A 25317-nucleotide genomic window follows, 5' to 3' on the forward strand; every position below is an offset into this window, starting at 1 on the left:
GTGGAATTGTGCCTCGGCTAAGGGGAGGTTAGGGGGATTTGGGGGAGAGGGAAAGAACATGAAAAATGTAACTATGGGGAAATATTCAAAAGAAAAAGAAAAAAAAGAAACTAAGGCAAGGAGCGGAAAAGCAACTTGCCCAAGGTCATACTGCTAGTAAGGGGCAAGGGGATAAGGTTTGAACTCCGGTCCTGGGAGCCTCCAGGAACAGATTCCAACAGAGGAGCTCCATTACATCACCGCGGGGATCCAGAGCAGCGCGTGGCGCCAAGCCTGGGGCAAGCTGTGGCATGCGTGCGCACCCAAAGGTCCCAGCCCCGCCTTACGGTCCGCAAGGTAACCTGCCCTCCCTCCCTGCCTCTCCACTCCCAGCAAACGTCTCTTCCCGGCCGCCTTCCAGCACCTTTTCTGTGACTAACCTTTATCCCCCAGTTTTAGCTCCCCATCTCCCCAGCACTACCTAGTGCGCAGACTCATGCTTCACGGCCCCGCCTCTTTCGTGCTCCGACCTCTTCTCTGCTCCTCCCCTCCCTTCCAGGGCTAGGAGGCCTCCCACCCTGGAGCGGCGCTTGGAGCCAAGTTGCTGTGGCCTGGCCTGTGCGAACGTTCGGGTAAGTGAGAAGACGCCTGGGACGGTGGCCTATGAGGGACATGCTCCCGGAGACTTCTCCTAGAGAGCGGGGAGGGGCCGCCGCCAGCTCGGCTAGACCGGGGGAAGTGGGGCGGGAGGGAGGGAAGGACGGTCACGGGTCCACCCGCTTTGGCGGAGCAGGCGCGCGGCCCTAATCTGGGCTCGCATGGGGGAAGGGAGAAGCTCCTGGGCCTGGATGGAGGACTGGGCTGTAGCTTCCTCGATCTAAGGTCCCCGGAGGCAGCCGTGGAGCTTTGAACCCGAGGAGATCCACGCCCCTTGCTTAGGACCACCCCTTTCCTCCTCCCCACCCTTCTTCCTCCTTTCCCTTTCCCTCCTTTCCCCTCTTTTACTCCATTCTCCCCCCTTTCCCCTCCTCTTCCTTCCCTCTCCTTTTTCTATCCTTTCCCCTCTTTTCTACTTCTCCCTATACCCGCCTTCCTCTTTTCACCCCCTTCCACTCTCCCAGTTTCTTCTTCTATCCCTCTCTCTTCCCCAGCTCCATCCACTGGAGTGTCCAGCAGCTTCTTCCCACAATGGGGACTTCAGTGTACCTAGGCTCCCAGGGAAGAGCTCAGGATTTGAAATCAAGATCAGAGTTCAAATCTTGCTTTTGCTATGTGCAAATCACTTCTTTCTTACTGTGGAACCTAGTTTTCTATTCTAAAAATCAAATGATATACAGTTTTGACTAGGTAGTCCTATTTGAGGCTACTTTCAACTCTAAATCCTGTCTCATGACCAAAAAGGGCACTTGGTTCATGCTTCTGTGCTCCTACCACGTTTTTTTTGTTTGTTTTTTTTTAAACCTTTACCTTGTTTGCCACCTCCGGGAAGGGGGAGGGAAGAAGGGAGGGAGACAATTTGGATTATATCATTTTGGAAAATATATGTGGAAATTTGTTATTACATGTAATTGGTAAAAAATTAATTCATGAAACCCTTGCCTTCTGTCTCAGAATCCATACCATGAATTGGTTCAAAGGCAGAAGAGTGATTAGGGCTAGGTAATGGGGTTAAGTGACTCACTCAGGGTCACACAGCTAGAAAGGACTTCCCATTTTTAGGCCACTGAGTCACTTTGCTGTCCCTATGGAGTCTGATGTGGAGGCTAGGAGGTAGAAAAGGGGGTGAAAACAAAAGATGAGGCATGGATATCAAGATAAATGTCATAATTTCTAGTAGGACTCTAGCAGAGGAGTGCCAGGCAAAGTGCTAAGAGAAATCTGAAGAATAATCCTTTTATTCTTCCACAGTAGGGAGACAGCCTTTTAAACCTTAAAAACCCTATAGAAATGTGATGCTGTTATTCATGGCTTAGAGTCAGGAAGCCCAAATTCAAATCTGTTCGTCTAACTGCAGGTCATTGTCTAGACAAGGTAGTTTAATTTGGTATTTTCCCTTCCCCTGCTCTGAAATATTTGTTCCATTTTTGTCTTTGGTATCGAGAGTTCCTGACCTGTTTTTAAGAGGAGTGGGGAAATTGGAGGGTCTAGAACTATGATTTCTACAGGGAATTCCCACAATGGAAATTTCATTTCTGATGGCAACTCTGCAACTCATCTGGAACTTAAAAGTATTAGATTTGCCCTTGAGGCCTGCAGAGCCAGTATATGAGGCCAGTTCTTGGTCTGCTACTCCATAGTGCCCCCCACTTCACCCCTAGAAAACAAAGACCAAAAAAGACCCTTCCCTCAAGGAGTTTACATACTAGAAATAACATAAGATATGGGTAGCTAGGTAGCACAGTGGATAGAGAGCCAGGCCTAGAGATGGAAAGACCTGGGTTCAAATGGAACCTCAGACAAGTCCTAGATATGTGACCCTATGCAAGTCACTTAACCTCAATTGCCTAGTCCTCACCATTCTTCTGCCTTGGACCTGATACTTAGTATCCACTCAAAGACAAAAGGTAAGGATTTAAAAACTTATTTTAAGCTTTTGAATGAACACTGACACTTAGTAGCTTTGTGAAGTCTTCAAATTACTCTACCTTGGTAAAATTTGAGTGATACTTATAATACCTACCCATCTAGTAAAAAAAATTTTTTTTTGGTTGGTTTAAGGGTATGTGGGAACTGCTTTGTGGACCTTAAGGTTTTATTCTTATTAATTGGAAACCAAACCTTTAAGGCAGAGGTCAGCAACCTTTTTGGCCGTGAGAGCCATAAACGCCACATTTTTTAAAATGTAATTTCATGAGAGCCGTACAGTGCTCACAGTGCGCGCTCCTGTAACAGTGCCTGAAAAAAAATGGACTTTATGGCTCCTGCAGAAAGCCATATTTGGCCCTCAAAAGAGCCAGATATGGCTCGAGAGCCATACGTTGCCAACCGCTGCCTTAAGGGAACCGGAAGAAACCATACTCATTAACTAAACTGAATATCTATTGTCCTGTACACTAGGCATTTTTCTTACCAAAGTATTCTCCCTCATATTTTTTTCTTTCTCTTTCTTTTCTTTTCTCCCTCTGTGGTCTACCTCTGCCTCTCTGTCTCCTTTTCTCTCCCTTCCCCTCACCCCCCACACCTGTGTATAAAAGGAGCTTCTTCACTTTCGAGTTACAATACCAGTAAAATCATAGATCCAGGTCCTTTCTATCCAGACCTTTGAAGCTTATACACTTTCTAAAACCATTTGAGTCCCTGAACAGTAACTCTGCTGTTTAGTTCCAATTAAACTGTTTTCTAAAACCACTGAATCAGCTCATTTGCATAATTCCCTGAATGAAGGCATATTTGGTTCAGTATGAGGCCCCAGCTTCCATCCACTTGAAAACCCAAGGCAACACGGACATCCTAAGTGGTCCTAGCTGTACAAGCCTGGTGTGAGAACTGTTACCCAATACCAAACTGTTACCAGAGAGGTGTGGTCCACAACATGTCTGACTTTACTATGAAGCAGGCCTGGGCATGGCTCCCATCATCTGCCTCAGGGCAGGATTGTGGAAAGCCTGCCTCCTGGTCACTGTGATGAGTTCACAATTCAGTGGCTGGCAAAGCATGCTCCAATTAGGGGAGTTAGAGCTTCTTTTTTAATAGCAAAACTGACAGGAAGATCAGGGATTCCAACCCCCTCCAAATCCAACGCTGTTTAAGCACATCACACTGCCTCCATGGAAGCTAGGTTATACAAAGGGTTGTTTGCTCTCTGGGCAGCCTCTTTGTAACTTTGTCACTTGCCTGTCCTAGTCGGGGTGATGACGACCAGCTGGGAAAGCATTCTGCAGGATGACCAGCAGCTAGAAGAGCTGGCCCAGCAGGCAGTGGACAAGGCCTTGATGGAGGGTGTGCTGATGAGGACCAAGCAGGAACCCAGCTCCTCTAATGTAAGCTGCACTGAGTTTTGCCTGGGGGGGAGGAATGAGAATGTTGCCTGCTTTGCAGATGGGGAAGCTGCTGGTTGCTTCCAGTTGCAAGACTTAGAGTTTCTCTGAACTACATGTTTTGTTTTTAAATTTTACCTTCAGTCTTAGGATCAGTATTGGTTCCACAGCAGAAGAGAGGTAAGGGCTTGGCAATGGGGGTTAAGTGACTTGCTCAGGGTCACACAGCTAGAAAATGTCTGAGGCCAAATTTGAACCCAGGACCTCTAATCTCTAGATCTAGCTCTCAATCACCGAGCCATCTAGCTAGTTCCCTCTCTAAATTACTTGTAAAAAAGCCATAGCAGAACAAGACTTTCATTCCTCCATTCCATTTCTCCAGTCAGTCAGCAAACATTGATCTATGGATAAGGGCCTCTGTTATTCCTGTTGAAAGTTAACTGACTTTAGGATAGGGGATATATGTGTATATTTGTGCATGCCAGCCCATTCATTTGTATAGAGATTGTACTGTAAACAATAGCAGCTATGTGTGGGAGTACAGGAGTTGTATTGGAAGTATTTGGGGCATGACAGAACACATCTGGGAATAGTAGGTTTCAAGCAGAATTTTAAAGATGAGAAAGTTCTATGTAATTCTCATAAATTAGTGCTTATTCCAGAGTTAAATTCCAGAGTTACCCTGTAAAACTGAAATACTTAAAAAAACAAACACAAAAAACTTTTCCTAATAAAATGCCTCAGCTCAGTATTCTTTGTAGGCTGATGCCAAATTCTTTACTCTTAAATAACAGCTAATGTGCATTCATTCCAATGCTAAAATCCTTAAGCTTTATGAATTATTCTATAAGGCAGTGGTGGGGAACCTTTTAGAGAGGTGGGGTTATAAGAAATGTCCTCAGGAGTCTGTGGAGAGGGGGAGGGGAGCAGTCCAGCCCTACATCCCCCTGGCTTTCTAGTAATGAACTCTGTTGAACCCTGTGCTGGGGTGAGGTCAGGCACATGTGCCATAGGTTTACCACTATGGCTGTAAGGCCTTATTAGTTCTTACTAGTACAGATAATCTCCAAATTGTAAATATACCTTTTCCCCAAAAAAAAATCCTTACCTTCTGTATTAGAAGTATCAGTACCAAGGCAGAAGAGTAGTAAAGGGTAGGCAATTGGAGGTAAGTGATTTGTTCAGGATCACATGACTAGGAAGTATCTGAGACCAGATTTGAACCCAGGTCTGTCCTCCTAACTCTAGGTCTGGTGCTCTACCCATTGAGCCACCTCGCTGCCCTAATTCTCTCATATTTCTAAAATAAAATTTTACTCATATTTCTTGAGTTTTGTTTATTATTTTTTTTAACCTTTACTTTCTCTCATAGAATCAGTACTGAGTTTTGATTCCAAAGCAGAAGAGCAGTAAGGGCTAGGTATTTGGAGTTAAGTGACTAGCCCAGGGTCACACAGCCCGGAAGTGTCTGAGGTCAAATTTGAACCCAGAACCTTTCACTCTCTAGGCCTGGCTGTCTATCCACTGAGTCACCTAGCTGCTCCACGAATATACTTTTCCAGAAAATAGTTATAAACTTGTCATTTGGAACAAGGAATATTTTTTTGCATAGATGTGATATTAATAGGAGAGTTCAACTAGTAATAGGTTCAGTATGAGCTTTTCTAGATTGACTTGGGAACCAGCCTATCCTGAACATTAATTCTGTTATCCATTCTGAGTTCCAACTTGTCCTGTGTTTCTCTTCTAAAATCCTAGCAGTGGGATCAAGAAGCCTCCTCCCTACTCCTCTTAGAGCATAAGAGAGACTTGGGACATTTTTAGGGATCCTGGGGAGAGAGGCAGCAATCATAGACTGAAATGGGGAACTAGTACATAGAAAGTTAATGGGCTGTACAAAGGTTTTCAGGGTCACAGAGTTCTCCAGGGCCAGCAGGGAGCAGCAACAAACTGACCCAATTGAAAAGAGCTCATTGCCCATGGGACACCAAGAGCAGTAGGGAGCTATTAGTGAATCATAAACACTTGTGTTGGAGATACCTGCCCAGAATGGGGCAAAAGGTAGGACAGGGCCTGAAAGCAGAATGATGGACAAAAGCATAATTATGATATAAGTTAGGAATTGAAAGGCTTGAGAAGCTGACAGAGCAAAAAGTCAATAAATGCAGGTATGAGCAGAATCCCAATCTATAGAATCAGGAAAAAAAATTCAGGAAGTTTGAGCAATAAATGGGCAGAGATTTGTTATCCATTGACTGGGCTGTTTGGATGAAGTACCAATGCCTTAATGCAGTGATTCCCAAAGTGGGTGCCACCGCCCCCTGATGGGTGCTGCAGCGATCCAGTGGGGCAGTGATGGCCACAGGTGCATTTGGGGGTGGTGAATAACTGTAAGGGGGTAGTGATAGTATGTGACAGGGGGCGCTAAGTAATATTTTTTCTGGAAAGGGGGCAGTAGACCAAAAAAGTTTGGGAACCACTGCCTTAATGGATCTGGGTAGCCAACGTACGGTAAGAGAACCCTGATCCTGGAGTCAGGAATAGCCAAGTTCAAACTCAGCCTCAGAAACATATGAGATGTGTGATCCTGAGCAAGTCATTTAACACTCAGCATCAGTTTCCTCAACTTTAAAATGGAAATAATACTAGCACCTGCTTCATAGGATCAAATGAGATAAAAGCACCTGGACATAGTAGGTACCAATAAATTTTTATTCCCTCTCCCCTGAGGGTTGGATGCTTCCTGGGAATTTAAGAGTCAACATTTGTTTGGCTAGTAGCCATGGAAATTTGGAAGTGTGGAGGCACTATACTAGTTCTTATGTTTAATCCTTCAAATAACAACCTTTCTAGGTGGACAGATAGTACAAATATAAATATAGTACAAATATAAATTGTAGGTACTTCATAAATATTTGTTGAATTGAATCATAGCTGCAGCAAGAGACCTTAATGGCCCAGGTCTTGTTCTTATTCATTTAATACTAGAAGGGCATCTTGTGGGGGGAGTTAGGTCAAAGCAGGTGCTGGTAGGAAACAGAGCTAGATTGGACATGAAGGGAGGTAGGTGGTTGAAGGCCAGAGGTCATCTTATTTACCACTTTTAGCATTGGGAGGGGTCCCTCCTAGAGGGAATAGTTCTCTGTTGTCCGGAGGGAAGAACTATTTCAAGCAAACTATAGGTGGAGAACCATATCTGTTATCTTATCTGGAGAGAATTCCCTAGAGAAACAGAATAATATTTATAGGCTCCTTGGAAAGAGCTTTTAGATTGTTCTAGTCATCTCTAGTTCCTTCTAGAAATGTCCATGGCATACTTGAGTGTAGGGGAGAAATGGAATCTAGGAAGTACAAGAAATCAAAGCCATCATTTATTATAGAAAAGGTAGTTTAGATGAGTGATTAGTGTTATAACAAAACCTAGGCAACAAGGTGACCTGGTTACGCAGGTGATAAGATCATGTAGCATCAGATACTGCTTGAAAGTTTGGTTGGTGTGGTCAGTCTTTCTACCAGTTTCAGAGTGATAAGTAGAAATGAGCTTTTCTTGCATTTGCAAAATAGAAATAGAAGTTTCAGAAGTGACAGATGATCTGGGAGTGGAAATTCAAGCCAATGAGCTTGAGAGGCTATAGAAGCAAATCGTTTTTGAAGAAGAGAATGGGTAGGCCTACTTTTGGTGGCCATGGGAAGACCAAGGCAAAAGGAAAAGATGGGCCCTTCTGGTGAATGTCTTCAGGAAGAAGAATGATGTCATGAGTGTGAGATGGGAGAGGTGAATTACAAAGTTGAAAGATAATGTGGCCTGCAGGTGCAGAGGATGAGTAGGAGCTCTCAGAGACCTTCCATTTTCCTGACTGGTAGGATCCTTTTCTGGGGCAAAGACTTTGCATGTGCTAATGTAGTGTCCACTGGACCCAAGGCCACCAGAAGTCCTAGAATGACTAGAGGCTCTTGATGAAATGGAAACCTCTTCTTTGAGCAGCTTGAGCCAGCATACAGGCCACTAAGCATGGCTTGTATATGGGCATCTATTTGCTGGTGAACCCCAATGAGGGGAACTCAACTGAGTTGGGTGACTGTGATGAGAGCATAGTGCCTGGAGCTGGTTGACCCATGATGGCTCCCAGTATTTGGTTTTATGTAAGAGTATCTCAGCCCCCTGATTCTTATTCCTAGACAGGGATCAGTTGGAGACTAGAGACTGGATATTTGCTGTTGACATTGCTTGTGATTGTTCATAGATATGGGAACTCCAGATAATATATTCTCACGTTCTCTGACTATGTGGGCCCTCCTTAGGTGATGCCCCTAAGCCTTGAACATTGCCTTAGTAACCAGGGCTCCTTTTCCTAGGGAACGTTTAGTGAACCTGAAGGGGCAGGGACAGGATATAAAGGGCAAAGTCAGGAGAGCAAAAGGATGGCCCTGGCATAAGTCTGAAGTTGAGAAACCAGGGGAGCAGACTAAGTACTGAGCCAGTGAAGCTGAGTCTGGAAAGCAGCAGGGCCAGGCAAGAACCTGAAAAAGCAGACCAGACACAGCCAGCAAAGACCAGAGGTGGGGTGAGAGAGACAAGGAGCAATCGAAGCTGGGAAACCTGGATAGTGGACTAGACAGATGTTTGCTGTGCCTAAGACAGATGGGGAGATTGGAATGAGGAGTGGGAAGCCTCTTTGTATCTGCTCATCATTCTTTGCCACTAAAATCTGAATTCATGAATATTTGTGTTGGGGGGTACGGGGCAGGAAAGGGGTTTACTCACCAGCTTCTATGGAGAGAACCTGTCCCTGTGGTAATGAGGAACAGGAGGTGGGAAGGCTGGGATCAGTGGGAGCAGGGTTGCTAGATGTTTGTCTGCACAGCTGCTGCTGGTGCCCAGGACTGGTTAGGTTATGTTTTTCCCACTGTGAGGAGACCGTGTCCCTTCCTACCCTCTCCTATACTTTGAGATCACTTTGGAGATCACTGTAGGTGTGAAAGCTTAGGAGGATGTGGTCATTGATGCTGTTTCAAGATCTTAAAGGGCTAGCTCCTCAGTGGACCAGGGTCTGAAATATAGTTCAGAAATAGAAGCCCAAAGATGTGGGTTTGTTATTTGTGCAGTCATTTTCAGGCATGTCTACCCCTTTGTGAACCCATTTGGGATGTTTTGGGCAAAAATAACTGGAGTAACTTGCCATTTCTTTCTTTAGCTCATTTTACAGATGAGGAAACTGAGGCTAATGGGGTTAAGTGATTTGCCCCAGGTCACACTGCTAATAAGGACATGTCTGAGGTCAGATTTGAACTCGGAAGATTCATCTTCCTGACTCTAGACCCAGTGCTCTGTGCACTATGGCGCCACCTAGCTGCCTAGAGATATGGGTACCATGGTGCATGGTTGGGTGACAGTGGTTTTTAGTGTATGTCAATTGTTTCTGAGTTTAGACTGATTGTGGTTGGAATATCTTATTATAAAACAAGACCCTCAGAATATTTTCTATTGGTCAGAAAACTAGAGCTTTGAGAAAATCTTGGCTTGGTGGTGGTCCTGCTTGCACATGCGGCATTTCTGCTTCCTGCATCAAATCCATGTGTGTAGAAAGGCTAATAATAAGCCTGGCTGAAAAGCTAACAAGTTGTTTTATCTTCTGTCATCTTTTCCTGTTTAGATTGTAAGTTATGCCCCCTTCACATTGTTCCCCTCCGCAGTACCCAGAGAGCTTCTTGAACAAGCCTATGCTGTGCAAACAGACTTCAATCTCCTCGTGGACACAGTTAGCCAGAACTCGGCCTTCTTGGAACAGACACTCTGCAGGTACCAGGGATTCTAGGTGGGAAACACAAAGGCCAGGAGAGAGAGATGGGCAGGGAATGGGGTGGGACCTGTGATTTGAGATGGGCTACTGACTTCTTATTTTGAAGACTGGCATTTCCATTTGGAATCAGGTCAGGTGCAAATGACAACCAATATTTTCAACTAGATTTGCTTGTCTTCACTCCAATTAAGAAATGCCCTGCTTTATGACTCCTGCTCTCCCAGCTGCTGCTTTATATAGCCTACCACCCTTAAGTACAGCCCCAGGCCCATGCCTAGCCAACCCCAGGGTTCATTGTGTAATGTCATGGCCCTGAGAGCAAGCTGACCCTTTTTTCTCCTATGAGTCTCTCTCCTTTTCTCCCAAGGGGCAGGAGGAAAGAACTTGTCTTCATTCCCCAAAACTGGGAGGGTTTGACCTTGTGTGAATCAAAGGCTTTTGTGGCTTTTAAGTAGATAGAAATATAGTTCCACTCTAGTTAATATGGACATTCTTACTGTAATGGTTTTATTCTCCGCCACATGTTTCTGCTTCCCTAACTAACCCTTTCTAGCACCCTAACTTTCCTAGATTGTCCAGGTCCTGGAAAGATGAGTCTGGGCAGGCTATAGGAGTTCAGACAAACAGAATAATGTCTCTTTCATGAAGGCAAGGGTTGCTTCTTCTCTGTTCCTCTGAGGGCAGAGCAACACTTTGGACATTTTTGTTTCCCTGAGATCTAGGATGAGATACCTCCCATGAGAATGATCCTTTACATGAAAAGCCCTGTGTTGGGGAAGGATCACTGATGGAAATAGGAAAAAGACTGTAGTCGATATTTACTCTATGGTAAGTGACTTCTGCTTTCTACTTCTCTTCTAGCACCATTAAAATAGATGACTTCGTCGCACAGCTCTTTGACATCTACAAACAAGTCCTGAAAGAGGGCATTGCCCAGGTAACTCCCCTACCTGCCCCTGTATCATCCCCACCCTTCCACTCACACACTATGAGCGTTGGCTTACGTGGCTTCTTTTCCTGGGTATTGGAGCTTATTTGAATTTATCTGGTAAAGATGATAGGGAGGAAGAGATAAGTTGTCTCAATGGATTCAAAAAGGACTAATGAGCTCCCTTGGGGTCTCTGGTAGATCCTTTATGATTTGTTCTATAATGATGCAGCCCCTGGAAATTTCCTCTTCCCCCCATGGAAACAGGTCTGAGTCCCTTGCTTGCTGACGGCGCCCACACAAATCCCTGGTGACAGCCGTCCTTGGCGTTTTGTCTTCCCTCCTGCAGACGGTGTTTCTAGGACTGAATCGCTCTGATTACATGTTTAACCGCAGTGCAGATGGCCCCCCGGTCCTGAAACAAATCGAGATCAACACCATTTCTGCCAGCTTTGGGGGCCTCTCCTCCAAGACCCCAGCTGTGCATCGGTGAGCCCTTGATATACAGCTACTTCTAGGCCAGACTTTCTCAGGCCATGAGGCAGCCCTAAGGTGTCTCCATCCCAAAGGGCTATAAGACCCAACCTGCTGTAGGCAGAGAGCACTGGCTGTGTAATGAGAGAGTTTCAGTCACACCTGGGGAAAAAGATCACTACCTTGGCTTACAAAAGTAGGCCTGGGCTTCAGGATTTCCAGCTCTTAAATCTCACTTATAGTTCAGAGTGAAATTTTCAGAATTGAGTTTGTTTCTATAAGTCTGTATTGACTGGACTGCTCTGTGCCTAGCCGTATTCAACACCCTGTGGAAGCACAAGAGAAGCCACTGTTCCTGACTTAACAAGTTTGCAGTCTGCTGGGGAAAACGAAACACAAGCTAAATTTAAGAGATGCCATTTAGTGGTATGACCAGGAGATGATTGTCCTCCCAAACCCTCCAGAGCCATACTCCTGAAGGAGTGTTGTCCTGCAAACACACTATCTCCCATAGGACACTCTGCACTTATTTCAAATCAAAACATCTTGGAACTCTTCCTTAGTAATTGCCTTCAGTGTCAAGTTACAAGTTGTCTAATGAGAGAAATTAGCCTTGTTCCCTAAGTTATAAAAGCAACTGCCATTTACAGAGCTCCAAACTTCAAAGTTTCTTTTTTTCCAAACTTCAAAGTTTAGAAAATACATTACCTACATTCTCTTGTTTGTTTAATTTATAATCACAACTCATTTCTGGCCCCAAATAGGAATGATTGATCCACCTTATTCACTAGAATCAACTCAACATATATTTTGGCCATTTCTACCTTCCGAGGACAAAGATTTGCTACTGTTGAGGCTGTTCCCAAAGAAAGGACTTTGGGCCGTCTCTGGAAGCAGCTTCCAAAACAGCAGTGGCCTCACTGAAATCAGGTTGCCGCTTCCCAAGGGACTTCTTTGCAGGATAACACTCACATGGATGGATGAGTTCTGACCTAATTGACTTGGAGGGTGAAAAAAGTAAACACATTATATTCATACTTCATGCAAGATAGTATATAATCTTCCAGGGTGTGTATAGTGTGAACAATGAGGTAGATCTCCCTTCAACAGGAAGAGACCATGGGCTGGAATTGCCGGGAAAGAATCTCTGGAGGAGGTGGGACTCCCAGTGGATCCTAGAGGATTGCATTTCTAAAATACTTTGAGTTACTCAGCAGACTGTATGGATGTGACATGTCTTTAAGGAGAGGTCAGGCTGATCAGTTAGAGAGAAGCAGAACTACACCCTCAGGTGCTCCCCAGGTCTACGTGACAACCCATTGTCTTTCCTCCAACAGGCACATCCTTAATGTCCTGGGCAAAACTAAGGAAGCTGCTAACATCCTCTCTAATAATCCCAGCAAGGGGCTGGCTCTGGGTATTGCCAAAGCATGGGAACTCTACGGCTCATCCAAGTAAGAATGAGAGATGGAGATCATTGTCTTTATTTGGGTTTTGTGAAGGTGGCAAATACAGACAGCAGTGCCTCATTTATTCCACCTCTCTAAGGAATAGTTCTAAGACTGGGGCAGTAATAGTCTACTCACTATATTCTTTCTTGGGTAGACCAGATGTGGAGTATTGGCTTCGTTTTTGGGTGCCACATTTTGGCAGTTACATTGATGAGCAGAAGAATATCTAGAGGAGAGTGACCAGGATGGCAGATAGCTCTGAATTCACATCATGAGGATCATTTGAAGGAAATGAGAATGTTTAATCTGGAGAAGAGAAGACTTAATGGAAACATAACTCTCTTCACATAGTCAGCTAGCTGTGCAGAAGAGAGATTAGACTTGTTCTGTTTAACTACAGAGGGCAGAAACAATGGATGGAAAATGCAGAGAAGCAGATTGAACCTCTGGCTAAGGAAAAACTGTAACAATGGGAGCTGTCCAAAGGTGAAGTGATTTGTTTCAGGAAACACTGGGTTCCCTCTGCCTGTAGGTTTTTAAGCAGACTAGAGTCCTTGGCACTTGGGGAGTTTGTTGTAGAAAGGATTCTTCTTTAGATAGGATTAGGCCAGATGAATTCTCAGGCCTCTAACTGAGATTCTGTGAATTGCATATTCCATTTCACTACAATTAAGTTGTCTCTCATCTCATAGTCTGTTTACAAACTCCCATGTTCCATCTCTGTGGCTCTCTCCCCATCTCCGCCTCCCATACCTGTGATTCAGTCAGAGTCAAAGCAAAAAATCTGCCTTCTCTCCTCTCATTGTGCCAGTGTAGCATATATGCAGGTCTCGTCCTTATGCTATGTTTTTCTAGGGCTCTAGGCTCCATAAGATCTTGTTTATTTTTTATAATTTATTTGACTATGTTTAGAATCCATGCCCATGGAATTTGTTGCTTTTAAACTGCTTCAAATTAGCAAGCCAGAAATCCAAATTCATTAAAATTATGTGCAAAGTAAGAGTAGAAAGATCCCTACATGAACTTTTTATTTTGAATTTTTTTGTTTTATGTGATTTTCATCTATCTTCTAGACCACTTAAGTTGCCAAACGGTGTACATATTTCCTACATTGGCTACTGATGATCTTTTCATAAGAATTATGTAGTATCAGGTGCTGATTCTACAATTGCCATTATTAATTATTGTTCATGAAGCCTTAACAGTTGCAGAAATTTAGGCTCCTATTGGTGAGGTGACTTTTCAAAATAATCTGTCACTTGGAAGACTTTGTTAAAATTGTATCTTCAGAGCCCTAAACAAGAGAAAGATAAGCCTGGGACTTGGCATTGTGTTGTTTGTCCTTCTAATAAAAGGACAGGGGCAGCAAAAAACATGAGGAAGAAGAGAAAATCATTTGCATAAACTCTCAGCTAGGGAGAAGTCTATATTTGCATTTTTTGGCTGGTTCCATAAAAGAGCACCCATCTTTTGGGAGAACAGTACTTTGTAAAGGGAAGGTAGGCAGCCTGTGATCCCAACACTCATGAGAAGCCCCCTTTTCTCTTCCATTTGTTCCCTTATCTTCTTTCTCTCCTCCCTTCTCATTTCTCTCTTTTTTCCCTGGTATTTTCCACTGCCTGCCAGTGACCTCCACAGCTAGAACATTTTTCCTTGGTCAGATGAGATGGCATGCCAGCTTTACCCATCCTCTATATTTCCATGAACTCATCAGACTTTCAGTCTTTCCCTCTCCTAAAAAGAGAAAAGCCCAGGGGCTTTCACCATGGCTAGAGAACATGTTGGTAAACACATCTACATACATCTTGGCTATCAGATAAATGCTGTGGCTAATCGGCTAATCTTTGGACTGTCACAGGATGGGGAGGTAATAAGCTTCTTGTTTTTACTTTCTTGGGCACCTATCTTTAGGCCTATCAGTAGGCTGATGCTCCCTGTATTATGCCAGGCCTTTGAATAGTGACTAAATCAGGAAGGTCTGGATTTGAAGTCTAGGAGAATCAGCTAAGAAAAGTCCCCAAGAGGGGACAGCTAGGTGGATAGAGAGCCAGGCCTAAAGATGGGAGGTCCTGGGTTCAATTATGGCCTCTCACACTTTCTAGCTGTGTCACTTAACCCCAACTGCCTAACCCTTAAGCACTCTTCTTCTTTGGAATCAATACTTAGAATTGACTGTAAGACAGAAGGTAAGGAGTTTTGTTTTGTTCTGAAAAGTCCCATAGGTTCAGGCAGGTAATGGATCTAGTTTTGGGAATCAGGCAATAAGCATCAGGAATTTGAGAAGGAGACAAGGGAACAAAGAGTCAGCAACCCAGACCAAAGCACCTAAGCATTCCAGGGTGAGGATCTAGGCAAATAACTGAGTATCAAGCACTCATACTTTAGCTCCCTTAGATCTCAGGCAGCTAGAAGTACCAGCCTCAGTCCATCTTCATTCCTTTCTAATCCTGGTAAGAACTTATCCAGTCAGCCCAACCTGACGGCATTCTTCCTGCCTCCCATCCTTCAATTCTTTTTTTCCCCCAAGTGATGTGCAAACCACACAAGGGCCTGGGAAACAATCTAACTCCAACCTGGGCCTTAGTTTTCCTCATCTCTCCTGGACAATGACTATACATGTCTTAGTGACAAAAGATAGGAATTAAAAGATGTCTTAGTTTGGGAAGATGAGTCACCCCTTAAGTACTAGGGAGGTATAACAAAAAGAAAATGAGATCTTTTTTAACTCCAGTGTCCTTTTTGTGTAGGGCTCTAGTTCTTGTCATTGCTCAAGAGGAGGAAAGAAATGTGTTTGACCAACACTACATAGAACATGACCTATTAGCCAGGTAAGTGTGACCCCTTTGGACCCTGCCAGCATCAGCAGTTCAGGACTTCTCTCACTGATCTATGCCTTCTTTCAGGAATATCCATGTGATTCGTCGAAGGTTTGAAGATGTTGCTAAAACAGGAGCTTTGGACCAAGACCGGAAGTTGTTTTTGTAAGTTCTTAGATGGGCTGCTTTCCAAGGTGGGAAAAGATGAAGAGGACCCTGAAAAGAACACATCTACTTCTCCCTCTGTAGGAAAGAGCATGTGAGCCACAAAGGAATCCAAGGAAAGCAAATTTCTAATGAGTCGAACAATAATGCTAATAGTATTCTGGTCCATTAACTGAAATTTTCCTTGATATTGCTTTCCCTGACCCTGCCAGGACAGTATATCTACCACATGGACTCCCACGTTGTCTCTTGTCCTCCCTGTCTAGGCAGTCATGCAAGAGGAAGAGGGCAAGGGAAGGTGACGCCCTGTCCAATGTAGGATGTACCTGGCACTCTGAGCATTGGGAGAGGCCAGTTTTTTCCTTGAACTATGTGCCCTCTTCATTCATGAATTAATTAAGCCACTTGTTTAGGCAGAAACCTTTAAGAGTGGGAAGCCAAGAATCCCTACAGAAAGCCCTCATCCCTAATGATTGCCCAAAGGAAATGTTATACCAGAATTTTTATACCAAGAATACTCATTTACTGTAATCAAACTAAAATGAATCTGCCCCCCCCACATTCTCCTTTATATCATTTCTTTGTGTGCACATCATCCATCCCATTAGACTATAAGCTCTGAGGATTGGTTGTTTATCATCTTTATATCCCCATTACCCAGCTTAGCATCTTGTGTATGGGAAGCAGTTTGTTGAACTGAAATGAATTAGATTTGTCATTAATTTAAATAGATAAAATAAATGGTTCTAAGTAAAGCAAAGGAAAAGAAAAAAAATTCCTTCCAGGTATAGAAGGTTGTACTTTGCTCCTTTAACCAGGACTGACTGAGCATTCTCTTGGGAGGCCTGATCCAGCCCATCCTAGGCCTAGGCACTTCAAGTATTAAAGTCCCAACATCTTATCACCATACTCACACTATTTTCCTGCTCAGTTAAGAGAGCCACAGTGCCTTGGTTTTTACCTCTCCTGTTTTTTCCCATGGTTCTTTTTTTTTAAACCCTTACCTTCCGTCTTGGAGTCAATACTGTGTATTGGCTCCAAGGCAGAAGAGTGGTAAGGGTAGGCAATGGGGGTCAAGTGACTTGCCCAGGGTCACACAGCTGGGAAGTGCCTGAGGCCAGATTTGAACCTAGGACCTCCTGTCTCTAGGCCTGGCTCTCAATCCACTGAGCTACCCAGCTGCCCCCTTTTTCCCATGGTTCTTGGTACCTCTAGGTTTTTTTTTTCATCTTAACCTAGCTCTCCTGGAAAAGCCTGAAGCATCCCTTCTTTCCCTAGTTCACCTATGTACTAGGGTAGGTGGCAGGCATGTAATGTCATGAGGGTTTACTTAGGCCAGTTCCACTGAACTCCTAGCCAGGCTCTTGCTGTGTAAGTGACACTGCCACTTAACTTTCTTAAGAAGCCAGATTCTTTTTGATATGTGAGATACATTATATACAGTTCAACCACTTAACTATCATTACACTTTAACAAAAGATTTCTTCACATTGTGTTCCAGGGATGGCCAGGAGATTGCTGTGGTTTACTTCCGTGATGGCTATATGCCCAGTCAGTATAGCCCCCAGGTTGGTGTTTTGTGTTTAAATCACTATTCCATTAACAGCAACGCCCCCACCATATCATAGCATCATATAATTTCAGCATCAGATTGACATGGAGTTCTTTCTCTGATCTTTGGCTCCATTTCTGCTCCTAGGGGGCCTCTTCTTGGGGTTCTTCTACTCCCCCCCCCCAACAGCCAAATGGCCCTTATGTGCTTTCTTTGCCTCCCCTGCCCTTTTTCTTTCTCTACTAAAAAAGTATCTCCTTCCCTCTGCCTTCCTTAATATGAAGTCTGAAAGATCCATAACCTCATCCATGCTCCTTTGAAGCAGCTGAGTATCAATATCCTTCTCCTCTTCAGCTTCAGAGGCATATGCAATCTTTTCAGAAAGCCTTCTCTGTTCCTCTTTTGTGGCCACTTGAGACACTGGTGGGACTCATTTGTCCCCCAGGCATGCTGTGGTTCATATAGATTTTTACAGATGTGCCATAGAATGGGTTGAGGCTCACAGTGACTATTAGTGGGCCCTACTTCATGTGACACACACAGACATAGAATCGAGGGCTTGTCATACAAAGGATTTCAGGACATAGGATGTCATTTTAATTCCTCTTCTACTGATTTGCTATGACATTGGGCAAATACCTTCTCCTTTCTCCTAAGATGGGGAATTTTTAAAGCCTCTTCCAGTTCTGACATCCATGAAAAAGTTGGGAAACCCTGCTTTAGATTGGAGACTGTCAGGATAGGCAATGGGGAAAATCTAGACAACTACTACAGGCCTCGAGCTCGTCAGAGAATTATCAGGGCCTTCTGAATAAATTGGGGTAGATTGTAGGGAGATATGTGGGAGGAGAGGAAAGGGAAAACCAATTGAAATGCCTTTACCTCCATATCTGGCTGAGTCATACTGTCTAGAAAATGGGAAACCTGTTGGAGGGAAGGTGAAGGAGGGCTAGGTGTTGGGCCTAGAAAGAAGAGTGTGCCTAAAGATTTTTTGTCTGGTAAAAAAGGATGATTCCTCAGGGAACTGACTGAGAAAGGGTAACTCCTTAGGTAGCTACATACATTCCATGTCAAGGAAACCAAGCACTTGGGGAGCTAGAAAGAATAGTCTGAGGGACAAAATCGGCCAGAAGAGTCTTATCTAAGGATCTGCATCTGGCCTATGTGCCAGGGATTGCCTACCTTATAAATAGGCTGTGCTTATTGAAGTATCAGTGTAAGAGTTAGGCTTATATTCAAGAGGACTGACATGAAGAGTGTGTTGTTGCTGGGATAGCTCATGACAAAGAGGAGGAGGAGAGCGAGGGCAGCTGGGTAGCTCAGTGGAGTGAGAGTCAGGCCTAGAGACAGGAGGTCCTAGGTTCAAACCGGCCTCAGCCACTTCCCAGCTGTGTGACCCTGGGCAAGTCACTTGACCCCCAGTGCCCACCCTTACCAACCTTCCACCTATGAGACAATACACTGAAGTACAAGAGTTTAAAAAACAACAACAACAACAACAACAACAAAGAGGAGGAGGAGAATAGAGGGAAGACTAAATAGGCTTTTTTTTTTTTAAATGCTTGCCTTTTATCTTAGAATCAATTGGTTCCAAGGCAGAAGAGTGGTAAGGACTAGGCAATGGGGGTTAAGTGACTTGCCCAGAGTCTCACAGCTAAAAAGTGTCTAAAGCTAGATTTGGACCCAGAGCCCCCCTCCCCCTACTCCAGGCTTGGAGCTCTATCCATTGAGCCACCTAGTTGCCTCCTAAGTGAACTTTTAACAAATTCCTGCTCATTCTTATATTCTATGATTCTGTCAAAGTATTTCTGAGCCCTTGATTGCTAACCACATGTGCAGCATTGCTTCTGGTGGCTGGGACAGACTCCCCAAGTGTCTTGGATGTGAAGCCAGAGCAGCTGCCTCTTCACAGCAGTCTTGAGGCAGAAGTGGGGAGATTGGAACATTCTTTTCCCTTCTTGCTGCAGAACTGGGAAGCACGCTTGCTCCTGGAGAGGTCGTGTGCTGTTAAGTGCCCAGACATAGCCACTCAGCTGGTCGGGACCAAGAAGGTCCAGCAAGAGCTGAGCCGCCCAGGGGTGCTGGAGACCCTGATACCAGACCAGCCAGAAGCTGTGGCCCGCCTCCGGGCCACATTTGCAGGCCTCTACTCCTTGGATGTGGTAAATAGTCACCCACAGCAACTTTTTTACTGGGAGCCTTCCAGCCTTTTCTCTCTCCTAAGATGGAATTGGCCCCTAAAGAAGAGGAAGATTTGGTGGGGAAAGCTGTGCTCTTCGTGGTAGGGTTTGTGGCAGGTTCCATAGTAAAGACAGGGAACTCGGGTCAAGGTCAGGCTCCCTTTGTAAGGAGGGAAGGGCTATAAATTGGGGTTAACCTCTCTTGGTGGGACAGATCTAGTCAGGGTCAGCCTTTCTCTGAGAGCTGTGGCCACAGTCAGTCTTAGTCCGTGTGAAGGGCAGGGCTATAGTCAGGGTCACCCCTGCTCTATGCAGATGATGAATTTCTGTAGCTGTTGCTATTTCTGTGCCCATTGCATAGAGTACAGAGGCTGGGCTCCTGCTAGGACCAGTTCCAGGAAAGGAGGAACCACCCTCGCGAAGCTCATTCTGTGCTGTCTCAGGAGGAATGAGGGACAGCTCTGAGCTAGCCCCAAGGAACACTGGCCCTGGCCTTCCTCCATTCCTGACCACTTAACTTTCAGATGGCGCAATGCCAGATTCTGTTCTGGGCTCTTCTCCCAGCCCTGTTTGGTATTTGGCTTAGTGTTGGCTAGGCCCCCACTCCCACCCCCACCCTAGATCCATACACCACAGCTGCCAATGATGGGTCCATTGCCTCATGCCAGGGCGAAGAAGGTGACCGTGCTATCATGGAGGCCATCGCTGCCCCAGGCCGATTTGTCCTGAAGCCCCAAAGGGAGGGTGGAGGTAGGTGGCCAGTGTCCCTCTTTCTCCAGGATGTTCCAGGGAGGGAAGCAAGCTGCGGGACCACAGGCCTTAACCAGTGCTGGCTGACACCCTCCCCCTTCCCTGCAGCACCCCCATACCATCCATGTAGCAGACCTACTCACCCCTCTCTCCATGCCTCAGGGGCCCATCCTGTCACCAGATTCAGGACCTTGTTTCCCCCTTGCCTGCTGGCACAAGAAGGCACAAGAACTTTGCCGCATATCTTCCCATAGGATGGAGGCTTTCTCCAGCTGCTAGGGACCAGAATTGTCTCTTGAGCCCATGGACAGGGCCAGTTTTAAGTTTTGAGATCACTCAGCCCTTCTAATTACCCTTAATAGATAGAACCCCTTATGTTTCTGCCATTTAGGAATTAATTTAAACATTGCCTGAGTCTATACCTTCAGCTTATACTGTCTTGGGGAAATGAGTTCCCTGGGATTTCAGTTCACTTCTGCTTGCCCTGCATTTACTTTTCTTGAGTTTCAGGGGGCCCTCCTAGTGCCAGTGACCTCTGCCCATTCAGGGAATGACTTTGTAGCAGCCAGGTTGTAGGTTGGTTGTAGGGAACCACAAGCTTACTATGTGCAAAAAGCTACTAAAAACATTGGGCCTGGGACAGCTAGATGGTTCAGTAGATAGGCCTAGAGATGGGAAGTCCCGGGTTCAGATCTGACTTCAGACTCTTCCTAGCTGTGTCACTTCACCCCCATTGCCTAGCCCTTATCACTCTTCTGACTTGTAATCAATACATGGCATTGATTCCAGGACAGAAGGTAAGGGTTTTAAAACGACCACCACCACCCTCCCCCTCCCACCCCACCCCCAAAAAAACCATTGGAACCTTAGGCTTCACAAAAATATGCATTGTGGTCAGAGGTGTTAGTCCTCTGTCCTTATGATTTGACTTTTACTGCCTCCAATACTAGAGACATATTTTGAGGACAGACAGACTAGGTTCATGTCCAGAGGAACGTGCTCAAAATGTCGAAGGCACTGGAGGAGGAGGAAGAAGAAAGGATGTATAGCCGTTTTTTTTCTTAAACCTTTCTATCTTAGAATCAATACTAAATATTGATTCCAATGCAGAAACGTGGTGAGAGCTAGGCAGTGGGGGTTAAGTGACTTGCCCAGGGTCACACAGCTAGGAAGTGTCTAAGTTCAGATTTGAACCCAGTATCTCCCAACTCTAGGTCTGGCTTTCTGTGCACTGAGCCACCTAGCTGCCCCAGATGGATAGCCTTTTAAAGTGTTTTGCATAATTAATCTCCTTAGATCCTCACTATTAGGGTTTGATCTCAGGTACCCACTACACTTTATAGATGAGGGAACCGTCAGAGCTATGTTAGAGGTAGAATTTGAACCCAGGTCTCTTGGCTCCAATTCCACTTAAATAAAGGAGAATTGAAAGGATTGGTTGATTTTTATACCTGGAAAAAGACTTAGGAGGAATGTGATCATTGCCTTCCAATACATTCTCTTCACACATATGTGTGTCAGTGAGATGTCCTGGAAGACGATGGAAGTTACAGGGCAGTGAAGAACTCTGCAATAATTAGAACTGTCTAGGAAGGAGCTGCCCGGAAATGAGATTACCAGGGGTGTTGAAGCAAAGACTGGATGACCATGCATCAAGGGTACCACTGAAAGGGCTTTCTTATCCTGCCTCTCTTTCCATAACTAGGAAAATTCCTGGTGCCATTGACAACCATTAGGGCAGCCTTGTTAGACTGAACTAATAGAACACCCAGCCCTAATGAGCCAAGCATTTGGGTAGGAGCTGTGTTTGCTCAGAATTGGGTCAGCTTGGCCCCTTGCAGAAGCTGGAGAATACTCGATAGGCCTTGAGTCCCCAGCAGTGTGGGATCCCCAGAGTAACCGGCTATGGGGTGGTCTGTTTCAGGAAACAACTTGTACGGGGAGGAGATGGCACAAACCCTAAAGCAGCTGAAGGCCAGTGAGAAAAGGGCTTCCTACATTCTCATGGAGAAGATTGAGCCCGAACCCTTCGGAAACTGTCTCCTGCAGGCTGGGATCCCTGCACGGATGACGCAGTGCATTTCTGAGTTGGGAATTTTTGGCGTTTATGTCAGGTGAGCCAGTGCAAAGGCCTGCCTGCCTGTGGACTTGGAAAGCCAGAGCTAGGATCCAGCCTCTTATGCAGCAGGGGGACCCATAAATGTACAATTTAACATACTCTGGTCAGACAGGAATCATTCGGTTTCTTCATAGGATCTCAGGCAGGCCCAGGCCACCAGAAGTTGGGGAGGCACGGTGGCAAGAGAAGAGGACCAGTGAGTTGCTTCTGGGGTATTAGTTCTGCAGGAAATCCTTGGCCTGCCCCTCCAGAAAGTCAGCCAGTCAGACAATAAGCATTTATTAGGAATCTACCATGTGCCAGGCACTGATATTACAAAGAAAGGCAAAAAAGAGTTCAGTTCTCAAGGAGCTGAGTCTAAAGCAGGAGGGAGACAGCATGAAAACAACTGAATAGAACCAAGCTATGTCCAGGCTAAGTGGAGACAAGAGTGGGAAGGCATTAATGTTAAGGGGGACAAGAAAGGCTTCTCATAGAAGATGGGATTTTAGCTTTAAGAAAGAAGCAAGGAAGTCAAAAGGAGGATGAGGCAGATGGAGGGGATTCCAGGCATGGGGGAAGAGCCAGTGAAAATGCTCTGAATTTGGAAATGCCTGTTCCATCACCTGTCTCCCATGAAATGGTAGAACTTCTCTTTCCAAGGAAATCTTTGCATACACAAGCGAGCCCAATCCATCCCATCTTCTCCAGCAGATTATCCCTCCATCACCCTTTCTCTCTCACTTCAGTCTTTCCCTGTCTGCCTTCCTACTGCCTATAAGTATGCTCGTGACTCCCCCATCCTCAGAAAACCTTCACTTGATTTACTCATCACCACTAACTGTTGGCCGCACATCTCTTCTCCAGATTGTGGCTAAACTCCTTGAAAGGAATTTGTGTAAGGAACAATTTCATTGTCACTCGTTCACAGAATATATGTGTGTGTGGGAGGGGTGAGGGTAAGTCTAAGAAGCCTGGAAAAGTAGGGTTTTGAACACCAGACACAGGATTTTATATTTGATCACCTAGAAGTGAAGGAGCCGAGGGGAGGAGTCAGACTCATTTTAGGAAGATTAATTTGACAGCAGAGTGGAGAATGGACTGAATTGGGAAGAGACTTGAGGCAGGCAGATGCACCAGAAGGCTTTTGTAGCAGTCCAAGCTTGGGGTGATAATGGACCTGCACCAGAGTACTGGCAGTGTCAGAGAAGAAGGAAAACATAATCAAGAGATACTGGATAAGATTTTGGTAGGACTTGACAACAGATTGGATGCAAGCTGTGAGAGTGAGGAGTCAAGGATGACACATTGGTTGAAAATGGGAAAGGAGGATTTAGGAGGAAAGAGAAGCTGTCTCTAGGACATCCAATTTGAGATGTCTCATAGGCCACTGGAGATGAAAGTCTAGAGGTCAGGAGAGACTCATCAGCCTGGGGATGAGATGATAGTTGAATCCATGGGAGCTGATGAGATCACCATGTGAAATAGTATAGAGAAGGAGAGGAGAAGAGGGCCCAAGGCAGCCTTTAAAGAACATCCGCCATTAGTGGGTGGGAACAAAAATCCAGCAAGAGACAGGAGGGGCAGTCAGGCGGTTAAGATAACCAGGATAGAATGGTGTCACAGAGACCTCAAAAAGGAGCAAGAATATAAGAGAGATGATGATCAACACTGCCCAAGGCTGCAGAGAGGTCAAGAAGGATGAGGCATTAAAAAAGGCCATTTGATTTGGCACTTAAGAGATCATTAACAGTTTTGGAGAGGGCAGATTTGATGAGGTCAGAAGCCAGAATGTATGAGTTTTCTTCACACCTCCATAGAGTTAAAAATAGAGAAAAGACAGGAAGAAGGAGACACTCATTGTAGGCAGCCTTCTTGAGGAGTTTAGCCACAAGAGATGTTGGGCTGATAGCTAATAGTGATGAACAAATCAAGTGAAGGTTTTCTGAGGATGGGGGAGTCACAGGCATGCTTATAGGCAGCAGGGGGAGGCAGACATGGAGAGATTAAGTGAGAGAAAAGGTGCAATGGAGGGGCAATCTACTGAAGATGGGATGGAATGGGCTCGCTTGTCCTCATAAAGAAGACTGAATTGGAAGTAGGAGTTCCAGATGGGGTGAAGGAGCGGAGCAGAGGGTGGCAGAAGTCATTTGAGTGATATTTGATGAGGAAGAGGGGAGAAGAGAGCTCTTGACAACTGACTTCACTCTTTTAGTATATGAGACAAGGTTGAGATAGTGGAGAAATGGGGAGCTCTGCCCATGGGAGGCTTGAGAAGGGAATCTTAAGGAGTTGATCAAAGAAAGGTAGCCAGGTTAGTCAGGGCTGGGCTTTAACTATTCTCAGGTGATAAAGGGACCCTGGGAAGCTGAGGACTTTACTAGACCTGACAAACAAGAAAGAAGATCTTTACTCCTTATCTCACTACTCCTAGAACCAGGCTCTTCTTCCTTTCCCCTTTCCCCATCAACACCCCTCCTCTAGGCCCACCAGTTTCCTGCTAACAAGTATTTCTTCCTCTCCTTTTGCAGGCAGGGGAAAACACTGCTGATGAACAAGCATGTGGGTCATCTTCTCCGTACCAAATCCACGAAACATGCAGATGGTGGAGTGGCTGCTGGGGTAGCTGTCCTAGATAACCCTTATGCAGTGTGAGGGGCTGGTAGAGAACTTGGTCATAGGGCCACTACCCTATATGTGTGTGTGTAAGGTGGGACAGGGCCTGCTAGCAAATGACTTTGGATTCTCCACCACCACCCCTCCCCTTTTTTTTTTTCAGATTTCCCCTCTCTCCCCCTTCTCACAGCCCAGATTGCCTTTAGATGACCAGAAAAGCAACAGGAATCTATTTTTTTCCCCTAAGCCTCAGCCTTTGAAACCCAGTGGGATCACAGGCTGCCCTACCCTTCCCCTCTGCTGAGGCCAGATGTGGGCCTGGTGTGGATTAGCTCCCCATCCCTCAAATAAAGATGCATTGATTAAAGCTGGATTCTTGGTGTAAATATAGTGTGCATGCAGAGTTCTGCTCAACCCAGGTGCAAAGAGGAGCAGTGATCAGAAGCAGGCATCCTTCTGCCCAAGAGGATCAAACCTCTTGGTTGCAATGCCCACTGGCTAAATAGAGTTCTTAGCCTTTTTGGTGAAAA

General features: G+C 45.3%; 1 protein-coding gene across 1 annotated transcript; it reads left to right on the forward strand.

The window, feature by feature from the left end:
- Positions 1-555: 555 nt before the first annotated feature.
- Positions 556-25160, forward strand: GSS (glutathione synthetase). Its single transcript, XM_044661588.1, has 13 exons — positions 556-611; positions 3823-3959; positions 9611-9756; positions 10619-10694; positions 11035-11174; positions 12497-12613; positions 15358-15438; positions 15514-15591; positions 17093-17159; positions 19111-19305; positions 19992-20073; positions 21998-22187; positions 24703-25160. Exons 2-13 carry the CDS (start codon positions 3831-3833, stop codon positions 24824-24826), a joined length of 1425 nt encoding a protein of 474 aa, XP_044517523.1. The 5' UTR covers positions 556-611; positions 3823-3830; the 3' UTR covers positions 24827-25160.
- The last annotated feature ends 157 nt before the right edge of the window (positions 25161-25317 follow it).

Source organism: Gracilinanus agilis, chromosome 2 (assembly GCF_016433145.1).
Source record: "Gracilinanus agilis isolate LMUSP501 chromosome 2, AgileGrace, whole genome shotgun sequence".
Taxonomy (NCBI): domain Eukaryota; kingdom Metazoa; phylum Chordata; class Mammalia; order Didelphimorphia; family Didelphidae; genus Gracilinanus; species Gracilinanus agilis.

What these genes read in the sequence shown, in the direction of transcription:
- GSS (XM_044661588.1), top strand. Translation starts at nt 3,831, where the DNA reads ATGACGACCAGCTGGGAAAGCATTCTGCAGGATGACCAGCAGCTAGAA. An exon ending in GAACTCTACGGCTCATCCAA is followed by an intron (nt 12,614 to 15,357) that starts GTAAGAATGAGA and finishes CTTTTTGTGTAG; the next exon opens with GGCTCTAGTTCTTGTCATTG. An exon ending in GAACATGACCTATTAGCCAG is followed by an intron (nt 15,439 to 15,513) that starts GTAAGTGTGACC and finishes GCCTTCTTTCAG; the next exon opens with GAATATCCATGTGATTCGTC.